General features: G+C 39.5%; 1 protein-coding gene across 1 annotated transcript in view; it reads right to left on the bottom strand.

Moving 5' to 3' along the window:
- LOC135219091 (S-phase kinase-associated protein 1) overlaps nt 1–17,936 on the bottom strand; it is a 113,723-nt gene that overhangs the window by 50,285 nt on the left and 45,502 nt on the right. Inside the window, exon 2 of the mRNA XM_064255525.1 lies at nt 7,158–7,260. Within this exon, the coding sequence (XP_064111595.1) occupies nt 7,158–7,260 (103 nt within the window). The remainder of the gene's footprint in view (nt 1–7,157; nt 7,261–17,936) is intronic.

The following is a 17,936-nucleotide window of genomic DNA, read 5'->3' on the forward strand; positions in this document are numbered from 1 at the left end:
GTGGGGTATTACAGAAAATTTTGTAAGAACTTTTCAAATGTAGCCTACCCATTAACAGAGTTGCTGAAAAAGGATGTGAAGTTTGTGTGGTCAAAGGAATGTGACGATGCCTTTAATAAACTTAAGCTCATGTTAATGTCTAAGCCAGTGCTGAAATCCCCAGACTTTAATCTACCATTCAAGTTACAGGTAGACTCCAGTGAAGTAGGAGCTGGCAGTGTATTATTACAGGAACATAATGGTGTTTTACACCCTGTGTCTTACTTTTCAAAGAAATATAATAGCCACCAGTTAAATTACAGTATTGTTGAAAAAGAAGCTTTAAGTTTAATTTTGAGTTTAATGCACTTTGAGATATAATTGCTTAACAGTAACTTTGAAATAGACGTATATACTGATAATAACCCTTTAACCTTTATTAATAAATGTAAGCACAACAATAAGAGAATTTTAAGATGGTCTTTATTTTTGCAACCATTCAAACTAAATATTCACCATATAGCAGGCAAAGAAAATGTCTCTCTAGATCTGTTGATTATTTAAAGTAAAGTGCTTGTTACCAACGACGTGGCAGTCTCCGACAGTTGCTAAATGGAAGTAGCTAATGTTTAAGACTGTAAGAGTGTAAATTCAGCATGGACTGAGGAGAGAGCCGCTGAGTTAAAAGGGGGGGAATGTAAAGGAATATTGATTTATTGAATGTAAAATTGCAGAAAAGGTTGAAAATTGATATTTGCATAGAAAAAAAGTGTGTACACTAGTCGCCAAGGATAATGTACCGAAACAATGATATTTGGTCCATGGATGTCTAGCGTGAGTCTGGTATATAAAGGCCCAAAACGACGATTTTCGTTGGAGCTGAAACAAACAAGTGATTATAATAGTGTATCAAGTTTTGAGGAATATATGGTAATGTACTGTTTATCCATTTGGACGTTTTCTTGTGTGATGTAACGTTGGTTGCCACTAACTTTTTGATGTTACAGTGAATTATATGTTGTGTTGATGTAAAGCTTTGTGACTTGGGTATTATACTGTAAAATGCAGTGATTAGTGATTAGTAGTCTTGATGAAGTGCTGTATAGCGAGTCTTTGCTTTTGTGTAAAGCGTCCGTAATTTGTTTAATGTTCTGTTTGTGACTTTAATTTCCTTACTAGTTGTTATTAAAGTACATTTTAAGTTATAGTGAGTTGTCACTGTTTCCTGATATATTCTCCTCGTAAATCCTTACCATAGAGAGAGATTTTTTTTTATGTTACAATATATATATATATACAGGCAGCCCTCGGTTAGCAGCAGGGGTTCCGTTCCTGGCCACCGACGCCAAGCGATTTTCGACGCTGAGCGATTTTAAAGCCTACGGCCGCCGCACACCTTCTTTCGAAACTCTAGACCAGTCAAAGGCGCCGTAATCCCACAACGGCGCAATAAGTAAAAGTATATTTATGCAGTATAGTACTATAGAATTTACTGTACAGTACATGTGGGTGTCTAGAGTATGTAAAGATATAATAAAGTTTATACAGTGTACAGGTAGCTGTAGTGTTCAGGTTACGATCATTAGTCTTACGATAGTTCGATTTTATGAGAGATCAAATTACAATGGCCTAACTTTATCCATCTTCAAGTTACATAAGTTCAATAACAGCAAAAGAGAATGATGAAAGTATGGTTTGAACGTTATACTCGTTGCGTGAACGTGTACAACCATGAACAACCGAACGAGAAAACTACTTTTTTTTCTTTCTAAGTACAACCGAACTGGATAACATCTGTTTGGCTTGTATTTCGATCATCGTACTACAGTGCAACATTACCGTATTTGTTATAAATGGCGTTATTTATAGAATAGAACTGAGATATCTTAATGTAATAACTTTATTCGCTATAGATCAGAGATCAATATAGATTAAAAGATCAATCGGGAAATATACCGTTAAATTTAAACCTAATTATGACTGAAGCTGAGAAAACTGTTCAAGCTGCTAATGACTATTATCGTACATCGGCAACAAGGATAAAACTGCAGTAAACGTCTGCCATCACACACAACCATAGATAAAATTGGGATAAAAATCATTTTAATAAAACTAACAAACTACTGTGCTTGAAAGAACACATTTTACTGTTGGTTTCACGCCGATATAAGATAAATAACGTAAAGTTCGTATTACGATGATATAAAGGATTACGTATTGCGAACGGAATCACGTAATTTTTTACGCAATAAACATGCCGCCAACGTAATCTGTTAATGAAAAAAATAGTAGTTCAAATTCACAACGAGACATATTCAATAAATATTTCCACCTAAAAACACGCTGTATAAGGAGAAATAACTGTGTCTCATATAAGTCAAGTATCTAGATATTCGTTTATGCTAACTAGAAGCAAGAGCATTCGCTCAGAATTGCGTTATGGTGAAACAGACTCGTATTCATCAGCTGATTTCAAACCACAACATTGGCCGCTCCGCGGAATACGGGCTTAAGTTTGCCGTAGTATTTTAAAATACAATAATATGAGAATACATACAATATTCTTGGATACAGTGAAATAATGTATAACTTTTTAAAGGATTTATGGAAAAAATGCATAATTAATAAAATAACACAATGCATTTTTCGGAACTGGCGGACAAGAACGAACATGAAAAACCATCCCCTGACAACGTGGAGCGTAGTTACAAAGGCTGCCTTAATTTGTATCTTATTTCTGTACAAAAATGAAAATACCTTTACGCAATATATTTTCATGCACATTTTAAACATAAAAGCATAAACATTTGAAAAATCGACACATCGATCGCTAAATTTGCACTTTTTTTTAACTCTATATTTTTGGAAGAGCGGCAGACGGCGGCAAAAAAAGTGCAAATTAGCGATCGATGTGTCGATTTTATAAATGTTTATGCTTTTATGTTTAAAATGTGTATGAAAATGTATTACGAATAGGGTATTTTTATTTCTGTGCAGAAATATGATAAAAAGGCAGCTTTTGAAACTCCTCTTCAAGTTTTCGACTACGATGTGTTTGTCAAGTTCGTTCTTGTATGCCGCGGCGGCATACAAGAACGAACTTGAAAAACACATCGTAGTCGATAACTTGAAGGGGAGTTTCAAAAGCTGCCTTTTTATCATATTTCTGCACAGAAATAAAAATACCCTATTCGTAATACATTTTCATACACATTTTAAACATAAAAGCATAAACATTTATAAAATCGACACATCGATCGCTAATTTGCACTTTTTTTAAATCGATATTTTCGGAAGAGCGGTAGGCGGCGGCTTACAAGAAAGAACATGAAAAAACATCGTATTTGGTATGTGAAGGGCAGTTTCAAAAGCTGCCTTTGTATCATATTTCTGTACAGAAATAAAAATGCCTTTCACGTCATACATTTTCACACACATTTTAAACAAAAGCATGAAAAATTATGAATCGACACATCCATAGCTAAATTTGCACTTATGTAACTCGATATTTTCGGCATAGAACAGCGTCAGAGGCATATATTTTACCCTAATACCTACGTAATAACTCTACATAAAATTTGTTAATATAATTTGCATAACCTTTATGGTCTGAACGGCATTTCTACATATGTATGAACTCGTTAGACAACGGCGCTAGCGGCGCTGTTAACTGAAATTTGTGCCGTAAAGATACCTTTAAAATGCCTTATTTTTTTAATGAATATTTTTGACGACCGCCGTAAAACCGATTCGCCGTTGAGTGATTGCGCCGTTAACCGCGGGCCGCCTATATATATATATGTATGTATGTATGTGTGTGTGTGTGTGTGTGTGTATAGGAACATATATATAAACCCAGGAACACATATACATACATAAAGTATATAATAAAAAATAACATTTATAAATCACGGATATAGCTATATACATAGAGACAGTTTCCGAGTACCAACATGCACACATACATATATATATAGAAATTCATGCATAGATATATACACACATACATACACTTTCATATATACATTATAATCAATAAAGAAACATAAATAATGAGAAGCATACTCTGATTGTGATATTTGATTTTGGGTTTATCTGGTATAGCCTGCTCGCAAGCGGTTGCGTCATCTGGGTGGGAAGGGGGTTTTTCGCTTAATGGCACACCTTAGGACCTTAGGGAACAGAACCCCAGCCGATAACTGGGGACTGCTTGTGTATATATATTCATTCAAAATAATAAGAGAGATATCCCATCAGGAAAATCATGATTAATGCCTAGTCAGCATGAGCTCACAAACATACGTCATCGTTGGAAGACGGCTGAAAGCAAAGTGGAGTGTTTACATGCCAGCCTGCCCGCCTAACCACTTTGTTCAAGAATTTAATGGTAGTGTTCCAGCTTGCTCCAAAAGTAATTCCTAATGTAAAGGCCCGAGGGTTTGTATGTCGTGTAGGAACAAATACTTGTTGTTCCTTACCTTGTAAGAGAGCTGCTGCAGGAAGTTGTGCTCATCTTACTTTAAAGCGGTGTGGCAGTATAGCCAGGGGTCACCTACTATAAGAGTGGGAGCTTTAGGCAAAGGACTTCTTCGATCACTAGTAAAGCATACAGTTTGCCCCTGTCTGGGGTGCAGTGCCATACAATAGACAACCATACAATTATACCTATACCTACAGCAAAAAGATAAAAAATACCAACACCCATCCATAGAAAATGACTGGAGGGTACCCAGGTATGCAGTAACCCCCAACTCCCTTACAACCTGACAACTTCTAATAAGGTGAAGAGATTAAGAAGGAAGGTATATTTGCTGAACTGGCTACCAAGTTACAAGAGTATTTCACCAATTCACCAAAAAAGTCAACCGGGAGGTCTACAATTCCAAAAAATTCAGCTGCTGCCAATCACTGTTTACATTATGAGCCATCAGAATAACTGAATTCTGTACCGAGTTGGTTCCTCTCTGCCCAAGTAGTGGGCGGAGGGGTAATCGCCTAACCAAAGCAAAATAGAGCTACTGCAAATTATAAAAATTCTAGCTGCCAACAGATAGAAACTATAGCTATGCCTTTCTCAATCTGTTTCAACGAAGCTTGTTCAAATGAGTATTTAATGTCTTCCAAGTTCCCTTATCCCAGTCTTTACAGTCACAATTAACTTCCTCGGAACAAATTTGTCCTCTACATGAAGTACAGACATACTGAAGTAAATTCACAATTCAAAAAGTCCTGAATATCAGCATGCTACCAAAATTCATTGAGAAGTATATCACCAAATGTAGAGAAAACCAAAACTATCTGTGCGACAAAACGAATTCAACGAGCTGCTCAGCAACCTGTTTAATCACTGATCAGCAGAAACGAATTGTCAGCTCATACCCGAGATATAAAATTAAAGTATGTAATAATCACACATTAGTATCGTATGATAAAAATACAAACATACTGAAAATGCATCTTTTCCATGGATCTTTTAAAAAGTTATGCTTTACTTTACTGCATCCAATGATATTATATGTATTTTCATATTACTATTTGTTTGTATTATAAAATACAAACATAGCAATCAATGTTTTAGTTTGGAAATCTGCTGAAGGTGATTGCGAGGTAAGTTTGTTTTGCTGTATTAAACTCAAATCAGAGAGACTTTCTTGCTTCTAGTTAGTGCAAGTGAAGCCCAAGATATTCTATTTATATGGGACAAGGTTACTATATGTTACAAGAAGTGTTTTCAAGTCGAAATATCACTTACATACATGTCGTTTGTGAACAAAATTTAGTTATTTTTTCCGTTAGTAGATGGCGCTGAGGGCATGTTTACTGTGTAAACAAAAATCAACATATTCCATTCAATATATTTCACTTGATCTCAACAGAATACTACAAGCTTTACATATTTATCTTTTATTGGAGTGAAAATAGTGAAATGTGTTCTTTCACGCCCAATAGTTGTGATTAACGCCCAATAGTTTTGATTAAAACACGTCTCTCAAATTTTGTTTATGGTCGAGTTTGATGGTACTATACTGAAGTTTGCAAGTTTCATCCACATTGCCGATGCACGATAATAGTCGTTAGCAGATCAACATTCTTTCCTCAGCTTCAACTAAAATTTACAGGTTAAATTTAGCAGCATATGCCCTTGCCGATTTTTTCTCCATAGCGAGTAAGGATATGATAATGTAAGAATATATCAGTCCTATTATTCTTAACATCATTTGCAACATAACTACGGTAATTATTTACAATCGTACAATGGTTGAAATCCAAGCAAAAACGCTGTTCTTACTGGATTAGGTTGTTCATAGCAAATCAGCTGTTTCTGACTATGCATTTACACAACAAGCATAACATTACTACTAACAATACTTTTGCCATTTCTTTTACTTTTTTAAACTTAACTAGAAGATGGGATAGATAAAGGGATGGAGGAAAAGGGGTTAGCCTAACTGAAAAATGGAATAGATAAGAGAGGAGGAACAGAGGTTAGCCTGTTGTTATTTGGTCTCGAAAATTTAACTCGCATGATACGTGAAATACTTGATATAATCATTTTTTAAGGGTGAAAATTTGGTAGTCACATTATATGCAAGATCAAGTTACATGAGCATATACAGTATATATATAATTGTCTTTTGAAGAAAATCCTTGTCACTATACTGAAAAGCTACCAAAATGAAGAAAATACTTCACTAAACCTGTCTCCAGAACAAAAAGCTACTGGGAATTTTCAAATTTAGCTGCCATGCTAGTTGGAAACAATACCTATGTACTAATTACTTGGTAAGTTACATATACAAAAATAGAATGCTATACCATAATCATATTTCCTGGTGTCAAAGATGCTGACCTTGAAGATGCAAACAACTTTAACTCATAAGTTTAAAAAAAAATATATTGCAACATCACTTCAAAGGTCAAAAGTCATGAATATAAATGCTACTACCAGTTCTTTCCATGTTACATATCAACAAGGTACAAGTTATACTAGGATAAAAAAGCTAATCTATCATAAGAATGAATTCAAAACAAAAATGCATCTAAATCTACATAAAACAATCAGTATCAACTGCATTTTAGCATCACACTTAAAGGGATGCTCAGCACTAATAATAAAAAAAAAACTGATCCAGTTACTATTAAATGGCCATAAAATACAGGTATAAAAAAACTCGTACCTAGATCTTCCAGCATAGTTTTGATGGTTACACTCTGTTTTGCTATTTCGACATCCACTTCAAAGGTGTCCCCATCACTACTCTGGAGCTTAATACTTGGCATCTGAGAAGACAAAGATTAATAAGGATAAAATTTATCATCAACAAACTTGTTTCACCTGCAAAGGTTTCAACTGTTAGCATGCCAAAGTGAAAAAAGGTTCTCAAATGTACAATGATATATGTATAACAAATTCTTAAAGTAATTTTTCCTAAAATATAAAACTGAATTCCTGCATAGGATTTAGCTTGCAAATATGAGCTGGAATGGCTATTTAACTTTCAGACAAGTCATTAACTATCCATAAGAAAGGGAAACCTTTGCCCACGTATCAGTATATACTAATCCACTTTGTTTCTGGCCTAGGAGCCAGAGCAACGGGTGGCTGAGGGGCTGATAATGTAAAGAACTTCAAGTTTGTATATTAGGATAATGTTATTTTCATGATAAAAATTTTATTTTATAATAAAATTATGTTTTGTTTCTACTTACCAAGTAATTACATAGCTAAGTATTTCTAAGTAGTACCTCTAGTTAAAATTTGAAAATCATGACAGCAATTCTTTTGTTTCGGTGTAGGTCGGTAACCCGTCCAACTACCGGAGGAATAAGTAAACAGCTCACCAAAGAAGCTCAATTTTATTTATGCCTTTTCATCCATGAGAAGGGAGGAGGGTGGACTCCCATTCTGTAATTACTTGGTAAGTATAAACAAAACATTTTTTTATTATAAAAATATTTTTTTAAGTAACTTACCAAGTAATTACATAGCTGATTCCCACTTTGTTAGGAGGTGGGATTCATGGATGAACAACTATTGCATTTATAATTGATAAAAGTATGCAAATAGAAAAATCTTGCCAGCAGTAACATAATGCTTGTTGTTTCCTTACCTGTTAAGAGAGCTATAGCAGACAAAACTGCCTCTAGCGCAGCTACTCTCAACTTAGTAGAGGTGTGGTGTTAGACCAGTAAAGCACAGACACTGCCCTTGCCCTAGGCACAGTACCATGAACAACAACAAAAAGCCAGAATACCGACAAACTACCTACACCAAATATTAAAAACCACCACTCTACCATCAATTCTGGAGGGTATCCAGTACCAAGTACCCCCAGACTCCCCAAGGACTCAACACCAGTTTTCAAGGCAAAAAGTAAGGTAGGAAGGAATGCTTCCTATGCTTCTTCTCCCATTACCATGCCAGCCACCGCCAACAGACCCAAGGTACTGCAATCACTAAAAATCATTTCTACTTCTTTCAAGATAATGATTCTTAAAGACTTGACTTACATTTCCAGTATGTGGACTGGAGAATGAAAGCTAACAAAAGATTATCTGAAGGCCAGAGATGTCGCCACTGCTCTAATCTAATGAGCCTTTACCTTCAAAACAGGTAGAGCCTCCACTGCTAACTGAGAATGGGCATCCCAAATGAGGTCTTTAAGAAAGACCGAAAGGGTGTTTTTAGAGAGAGGACGTGAGGGGTCCTCTAATGTTTTCCGTATGGACAGAGTCCTCTCCTCATCCTCCACTCCTACTACATTAAACAAGTTTTTGATAGTAAAAGAATGAGGCCAAGGTTTTGTAGGATTTTCATTTTTAGTGAGGACACCTAAAGTAAATGAGACTAAAGCATCTCCGTTAAGAGAAACCAACCCTTTTATCTAGGGCTTGAATTTCACTCACTCTTTTGGCCAAGGCTAAAGCAATCAGGAAGAGTGTCTTTCTAGTTAAATTCCTGAGTGAGGCGAAGCTAGAGGTTCAAAAGGAGGACCAGACAGCCATTTCAGAACTACGTCAAATTCCATGATACCGGTTAAGTGTCCTTACCTTGCAGGTATTAAGACTTAATCAAGTCTGGTAAGTCTTGATTTGACAAGAAATCCAATCCTCTGTCCTAAATACAGGGCTTAGCATAGCTCTATATCCTCTGACTGTTGAAGAATACAATCTCTAGACGTCCTTAGGTACATAAGAAAATCAGCTGTCTCTGTCACAGATGTTCAAGAAGAAGAGACTTGACTTCTTCTGCACCAAGCTCGGAGAATGTTCCATTTTAATGGTAGACAACTTTCTTCTACATTTCAAGATCACCTCTGCAGCCGCTCTCGAAAAACCCTTTGCTCTGAGGAATCTGACAACAGTTTGAATCCTGTCAGAGCCAGAGTAGATAGTCCTTGATGGAACCTTGGCATGTGTGGTTGTCTGAGCAGTTTTCGTCTTTGGGGGAGTAACTTGGGAAAATCTGCTAACAGACTTACCAGGTCCGGAAACCATTCCCCGAGAAGCCAGAAAGGAGCTATGAGGATCACTGATACATACTCGTGACTGGAACTTTTGTAACACCTCCCTGATCATTCCTAGGGGGTGGAAAGGCATAAAGTTCCTTGTGTGACCGGTCAAGATTTCAGAAGCATGGCATACACTACCCCTGCTGGGTCTGGCACTGAAGAGCAATAAAGTGGAAACAGGTGATTTTTGGTGGTTGCAAACAAGTCAATCATCAGTCTTCCCCACAACTTCCAAAGGTCTAGGCAGACAGCTGGATCCAGAGTCCATTCTGTAGGGATGACCTGATTTTTGCAACTGAGTTGGTCTGCTAACACATTCACCCTGTCCTGCACAAACCTTGTCAATAGCTTCGTGTGATTCGAATGGGCCCAAAGGAGAAGGTCTCTTGCTGCCTTGTAGCCTTGTAGAGAGAGAAAGAGTGGGTCTCTCCTTGCTTGGCAATGCACAAGAGGACTGTAGTGTTGTCCGAGTTTACTGCCACTATCCGACCTCGGACTCCTGGAGCAAAAGCTTGTAAACCTAGACTGACTGCAGTCAGCTATTTCAGGCTGATGTGCCAAGCCTTTTGAGCTAATTTCCACATTCCTGAGACTTTCTTGTTGCCCAGCAGTGCTCCCCAAGTTGGACTCTGAGTTCAATGGGGAAAGTGACTTTCCTTCCAGAAGTCTTCTCCCTGATCTTCACCAAGGCAGATGTCGTTTGACTTCTAGCGTAATCGGGAACACGAAATCGTCTAAGAACTTTTTCCTGTTCCACTGGGACCGAAGGTAAAACTGAAGGATCCTCACATGAAGTCTGTTTGATGGAGGATAAAGTTCCGAGCAGGCTCATCCAACTTCTGGCAGAGCACTTTGGGAGAGAGAAGAACTTGTCTAATGTGTAAAGACATGACTACTCTCTTCGGGGAGCGAAAAGCCTGAAAAAGAAGCAAGTCGAGTCATTCCCAAATTCACTATCCATTGAGTCGGGACTAGTTGGGATTTTGGCAGATTGATTAGAAGACTGAGTTCCTGAGCAAACTTCAGTCTTTTGTAGATCTCACATGCAGCTTAGTTCCGTCGCAGAGCGAAGAAGTCAATCATTCAAATAAAGAGCGATGTTGACCCCCATCAGATATGGCCAACCTGCCAGAGGAGCCAGAATGCGAATGAACACTTGGGAGCCGTAGACAGACTGAAGCATAGGGCCCAAAACTGAAAGATTTGATCTTTGAAGAAAAATCTCGGGTACTTCCTTCCTTGAGTCCAGATGAAAGGGAACATGGAAGTAGGCATCTTGTATGTCTATGGAGACCATCCAGTCCCCCCTGTGGATGGAGGCAAGAATCAAGTGATTTGTCTCAATTTTGACGTTTGTCTTCAAGACAAAGACATTCAGTGCACTCATGTTCAGGACTGGCCTCCAGCTGCCTGAAGACTTCCGGACCACAAAAAGTTGGTTGTAAAGCCCTAGGTCTGTGGGTCCGCCACTCTCTCGATCACTTCTTTTAGAAGAAGAGCATACACCTCGTCGGCCAGAGCGGAATACTTCTCTGAGCCGAGAGTGTGTGCTGTCAACGTAATGGGTTGCTTGACTAAGGGTGGATGGTCGACGAATGGAACAGAGTATCCCACTCTTAGGACCTCTACCACCCATTGTTCTGCTCCTCTTCTGCTCCATTCTTGCCAGAAATGATGGAGTCTGGCACCCACTGCTGCATGAGAAAGACTGTTCTCATTGCTTAGGGGTCGGCTTGGAGGATGACTTCTTGATTGCTTTGGATGGAAAGTGGATATTTCCTCTTGACTTGGATCGCTGTCTGTTTGCCCCCACAAAAGGGTAACTGTTGCAAGGGAGAAGTAGACTTAGGGACAAAAGCCGGAGTCTCCCTGGAGCGCTTGGATGATTGGGAGAGCATATCCTGGGTTGACTACTACAAATCAGAAGCGATCCCACTAACGACACCCCGTGAACCAGCTGTGTGAACAGAGGAGCTGATTTCTGGACTGAAGTAACTCCTTTGGCCGTGAAGAAGCACCATAAGTCACACTTCTTAGGAATGCACATCACGAAAGTATTAGTAAATTGGTGGGAACTATCGCTAATGCCTCTGTCCAAACACGAGAGAACTCCCAAGAGGTCCGAAGAAACCGATGGAGAAATTGCTGAAGAAGCGTCCTGAATTTTCTTACCAAGGGAGCCAATAGTCCAGTCCATAAAACTAATAACTTCTAAAATCTTGAAAAGATTTAAAAGGAGGTGGTTGATTTCAGGCGAAAAAACCTGCTTTTGCTGCTGTGAAAGCCAATCTTTTAGAAGACTCAATAAGTCCTGAGAAGTCCCCTTGGGTGGAGGCAGAAACACTCAAAGAGGGAGACTCCCCAGTGAAATAATACAAATGTCTTATCTTATTCAAGCAAGAAGGAGGGAAAAAGAAGACTGCTTTCCCTTGTACTCTCTTTTCTGCTAGCCAACTTTCGACCTCACCCATAGCTTTCTTGGTTGAAATAAAAAGCACTAACTGAGGGAGAACACGTGACTCCAAAGAAACTTTACGCATCTGAAGAATTGTAGCAGGAGGGGCAGGAGTAGCTGGCTTGAAAAAGTTGGGTTAGTTTTTCAAGAAAAATCGCAATAGAGCTTCATAAGCCGATGGCAGTTTAGAATCTTCTGTAGCAATCTCTTTCTCTTCCCCAGAAGAGACATCAGGAGAAAAGGAGACAAAAGGAGAAGACGAATTATGAAGTGCCGTGGGCAGAATTGCCGCCGCAAAAGAATCCTGTTCAGGCAAAAGAGGGAGCTCTGGCACTAATGGGCGCTCCTGCGCCCCCCAAAATCCATGCGTCAAAGTCTCAGGCTCCGATGGGAGCTCATGCATCGAAGTCTCAAGTGCCAATGGGCACTCATGCATCAACGAGGGATTCAGTCGAAATATGCTCGGAAACAGAGATATGGCCAATAGGAAAAGCACATACAGGAGCCACAGCAGGGGACAATTCGTGCCCTGGTGTCCTAGGCCACTCGTGAACTGTGACTAGTACAGCTTGAAAGACCAAAAGTGACATTGGCACCGAAGTGCGCACTGATCTCGGACACTTACGTCTTGCTACAGGTCGGGAAAAGTCTCCTTCCAGAAGTTAATCAGAATTATCCAAAGAAAAAGTCTCTGGGCTATCCCAGAAGCTATAAGAAGGTTTAACCTCCTTTACCTTCTTGAGCAATACCTGATGGGTATAATTACAAGTCCACTACAGACCTTTTCAGTGGTCTAGAAAAGTCACTATCGCGCCATCAGTGCCGTTTCTCCAGATTCGAAAAATCCAAGCTTGAAGAAAGATGATGACCACTGTCCAAGGTGCCTTTTCAGTGGGTGTCTTTTGCTACCAGTGAAACATCTACAGGTGAGAATGAGGGGCCAACTGCCTGTGGGCATACCCCACCGACCTCCCTTGGGCCTCCAGTATGACTTCTCCCAGGTGCAGGGGAGTATGTCAGGGACCTTCACCTAGGAGAATCGGCAAGACGGACAGCCAGCTCCTCCACTAACACTACTTTTTTTTTTTTGAGAAGCATACACACTGACTCACCTAGCCGAGCCATAGAGTTAGCTAACAGCTCAAACTTACGTTTAAACTTTGCGTCTAGACTGGCAATGGCACTGGGATTGGAAGCATGGGAACAGGATTAGGTGGAAAAGAGGAAAGACTGGGTTTGGGGGACAAAACAGAAATCACAGGCACTTCAGAGAAAGATTCCTGACTAACTAAAGACCTTTCATAGCTGACAGTTGTCTTACATTTCCTGTCTTTTTCTAACTTCGAGTGGTAAGAAGACAGAACCCTTCATTGTTTATCATCCTAGCCTAAACACTATTTATAAGTTAAATTAACAGTGCAAACTTGACCCCTACATCTAACAGCATGGGAATTATACTTTGCTGAAGTTACCCATGCATTGCAGCCTTTGCTGCAAAAACAGGCACTCAAAATAACAGACTAAAAGCTCTAAACTGGTCAAAGTACTGTTATTACGCCTGACTAGTTAATAAACATCGAATGGAAATGACAAAAGAATCAGAGAACTTCACAGAAGGTACTACTGGAAACTCTCAGCGAGGGATGAAATCCAAACTCAAAGAAAATGATATTGTTATGATACAATAAAGTTTCATACATACTTACCTGGCAGATATATACATAGCTATCGACTCCGTCGTCCCCGACAGAAATTCAAATTTCGCGGCACTCGCTACAGGTAGGTCAGGTGATCTACCGCCCTGCTCTGGGTAGCAGGACTAGGAACTATTCCCGTTTTCTAATCAGATTCTCTCTTCCACCTGTCTCCTGCGGGGAGGCTGGGTGGGTCTTCAATCGTATATATGTAAGAATTACATTATATATAAACCAGTGACCTGGGGTCATGGCATTAGGAGGGTTCTACGTGACCAAAGCAGACCTTAGATTACGCTATGCGTTGTCTGCAGTAGCCTGATCTAGCTCAAAGCTTTGTCAACATTTTTATGTTATGATAACTTTGCACAACAACTTCCATGGGAAGCGGTTGACCTGTTAACCTACGCCGGAAACTTGTAACTTCCGAGCCGGCGAACTACGTATGTGTTTTTATATGAATTGCTGAGATAGCTAATGTTCCGCTATCGACGCGATGCTTTAGAATGGCAGTTCCACGCCAACAGTCAAACATATCGGTCGTCCACGATCCGAGCTGCATCTCCTAGTATGGAGTTACAGGAATAAAGTTGTTAACTTGTTCAACTAGCCTGTTTGAATCATCTCCTCTAGACAAGAAAGAACCTCTCTACTAAGATATCCAAGGGAGATGAGAGGAACCAAACATTACTTACGGATAACAGCCGTAAGGAAAAAACAAAAAGTCTATCGCCAAGCGATAAGACATTAGAAAGTGGTGGCAGCTAATAAACGAAGAACATAATTAACAAGACCCAATATCAGCCGACCGAAGGTCTACAAGAACTAACTTCCACCTTCAACATCAAACGAAACAGAGGAAACGGGATCTTCAATCAACGCAACAGTTTATGAAGACGCAACTATGTCCTTCATCGAGAGGAATACAAGCATTTAACACTGACGTTTGAGCAACTGTTATCACTTATCTTCGAGAATCTACACCGGACGAGGGCGGCATCGAACATCAACGGAAAGAAGAAAACACACAGGGAACATCACCCGTTCACGAGCAAGGACGCAGAGTGGACAGCTATACGCAGTAGTGCAAGGACGGAGGCTGTGACGTCATCAATCTTGGACTCTACCGCGCATCGTGCACCGAGAGAAGGCCGTGACGTCATCACGACTTCCGACGCGAGACGTGGACAGGAACTGTGACGTCATCCCATGTCAACAATCCTTCGCAATATAATCTGGAGCTAAGTACCATTTTTATCTATTCAGGTCTTTTCCTCAGTGAAGTGTTGTTCATCAAGAGTCGATCGTCCAGTATTCTGGGGGTGAGTTGTTCGCCATATTAATCTTCCTTCATTACAGAACCTATCTTCAACTACGAGGTTCTCGCCCCGCAGATAATTTTTTTTTCTTTTCTAGTTGTCATTAAACCATTTCTTGCAGGAATTCTCCGTAATATTTTATCATATTATCTGTAGTTTTGTATCTTTTGGGGGATTTTCCTATTATTATAACACACTTATACAGTACATTGCTTATGCGTTTACGTAGTGGTCGAGTGTACTCTTATAGATATTTTGATAGGATTGCAAGGAATAGAAGTGATAAGAAAAAAGTGAAAGCCGAAATGGCAACCACTCCGGCTGGCAACCCCAACGTGGTGACTCTCGTTAGCGCGAGGTCAGCGATAGTCCCTTTTCAAGGTCGGGTCAATGGGTTCCTGCCTCAAAATGTTGAGGCATGGATCTCATCTGTAGACGCTCATTTAAATGCAAAAAGCATCACAGACCCAGCAGTACAATTACAGGAGGCCAAGAGCTTCGTAGACTTGCTAAAGGCGACGCAAGTGCGTATCTAAGGGGGGTTTCTTTCCAAGAAGCGCTTACATGGGACGAGTTCAAAATTAGATTACGTGCCGTGTATGGGGGTGAAGAGGCTTTAGATGTAGTATTGGCATTGAGAAATATCCTTAACCAAGCCTCCATGACTCAGCTCAATGTTGTCGAGCGGGCGGCGCTAATTGCCGACCGGCTAAATGAATATCAGGATAGTTTAGGTAACTCCGGGTGGGTTGCGGGTGCTAAAATCAAAGTGAAAGATTTTATCCGTTTGATCTACCTTACGTCTATCACTGTAATGTTGCCTGAAGCGTTAGTACGGTGTTTTGATAAAAAATTGCAGCCCGACAGTACGGAATTAGATGTGTATAAACAAATCAAAAAAACACATGTCTAAATGTACCGACCTAGATCCTTTGCTCATTCAAGTTTTTGCAAAAAAATGAGAACAAGCCACAACAAGTAAATGTGGTACATAATAATAATCAAGTTGCAGGGATGGTTTGTTATAACTGTAAACGACCAGGTCACATGATTTCAGACTGTCGGACGCGTTTTTGTTCAATACACAATAGTTCAACTCATTCATATAACCGTTGCTACTCGAGGAATCAACAGCCAAACGCTACAAACACGCAACCAGTTGCTAGTGCAAATAAAAAGAAGGGTCCTCAGTACTATAAGAAGAAAAACAACCAAACGGAAATTCTGCACAACAGCAGAAACAAACAAATCGTGCTTCAGGTACCTCTGTTCCTGGGCCGTCTAGCCAGAACTCGCAAGGGCAAGCGAATTTCAGGGTGTGATAAACAAAACAAATACCACGTAGTTCACTCCAAGGGGGGAGAGGGCGATGTTGGGTCATCAATATCAACATCTTTTGTATCAATCATCAGTTTAATCATTTATCAGATCATTGTGAGACAATTGATTTTCCTATGGAACACACGGCCGAATCAAAAAAATCTGTGCAGGTTCCCGTAGATTTGCAACAAATTCATGCAATTATTAGTCAAAACGAGTTGCGACCAACCTTACATGCAGTAAATTTGGACCATAAGTCATTCACTTTGTTCTTTGATTCTGGTAGTCCACGTAATATAATGGATTTAAGGACTCATCATTACTCTTTCAAATTTCCCTATAGAAAGTCCGAATAATGGCTCTCAGGCATTGGGAATAATGAATTAAATGTTGTGGGCGTAACTCATGTACAGTACAAGGTCGGTAAGCGCACGTTTGCTGATACCTTTGTCGTTGTACAAAACATTATATGTATCCCGCAGTAATTATCGGATACCCGTTCTATGGGCACTCAAAATATATCTTAGCACCTTTGCAAAACACGGCGTGTATATCAAAGGGAAATTCTATAGGTCTTCTAATACCCTAAAATCTGTTTTAGATAATAAAGAGACAGACAGAGTTGTCACTTACATTACGGAACCAATCACCTGTCTCATGAACCAAGAAATAATACAGGCAACCCAACAGAACTCTCGCTCACCCGTAATATCAGCTTGCACGCAAACTCTCGAGCCTAACGTAACTTCAAATATATTAGTGCGTGTAAAAAAAAGAACCTTGCCAGGATCTGAAACATTAATCCTTTCGAAAACTCTGAAAACACACGGATTATCCGTCACACCAAGCAGTTTATACAGTCGGCCCTCACAACAGCAATGTAATATCGAAGTCTGTAATCATTTTTGAATACCACTTTAGTAATCCACAAAAAATCAACATATCTTGGATGCCGAAGTTTATAAACATCGCATTCTTACCGTAGCTGAGATAAATCACGCTCAATCAGTCGCGGATGAAACCCTTTTGCAATCTATAAAAAGAACAAAATCAATAAAGATATTCAAGAAGAAGAAATTCAGCAGAAATTTTTGAATCTGTTAAACTAAATATCATGATGTTTTTTCCACTACGGATGGAACCTTAGGAAAAACGGATGTCATAGAGCATCAAATCAGGCTCAAGGACAAAACAGAAAGTAATCTATGTACCTTCCGTACAGACTTCCTATGAAATTTCAGAATGAGATAACAGAGGAAGTAGGTAAAATGTTAAAGGAAGGAGTCATTAGGAAATCAAACAGCCCTTATAATTTTCCGTTAATAGTAGTACCGAAAAAAGATCGAACTTGGCGGATATGCGTAGATTCTCGTCGTTTAACGAAGAAACAATCCCTGACAGTTCCCCAGTACCATGTACCGATGATATCCTATCTTTACTAGGCAGAATAAATATTTCACAAGCCTAGACTTACTAAAAGGATTTTCATCAGATTCCGATGGAACAAGAAGTATCCCATACACTGCCTTCAGCACAGCCAGGGGGACATTATGAATTTTTGCGTATGCCTTTGGTTTACGTTGTGGCTCCTATAAAACTTTTACTCGTATGATAAAGTCGTGTTTGGAGACTTGTTGTGATATCCTACATGCCTACA

Source organism: Macrobrachium nipponense, chromosome 1, assembly GCF_015104395.2.
Source record: "Macrobrachium nipponense isolate FS-2020 chromosome 1, ASM1510439v2, whole genome shotgun sequence".
Lineage (NCBI taxonomy): Eukaryota > Metazoa > Arthropoda > Malacostraca > Decapoda > Palaemonidae > Macrobrachium > Macrobrachium nipponense.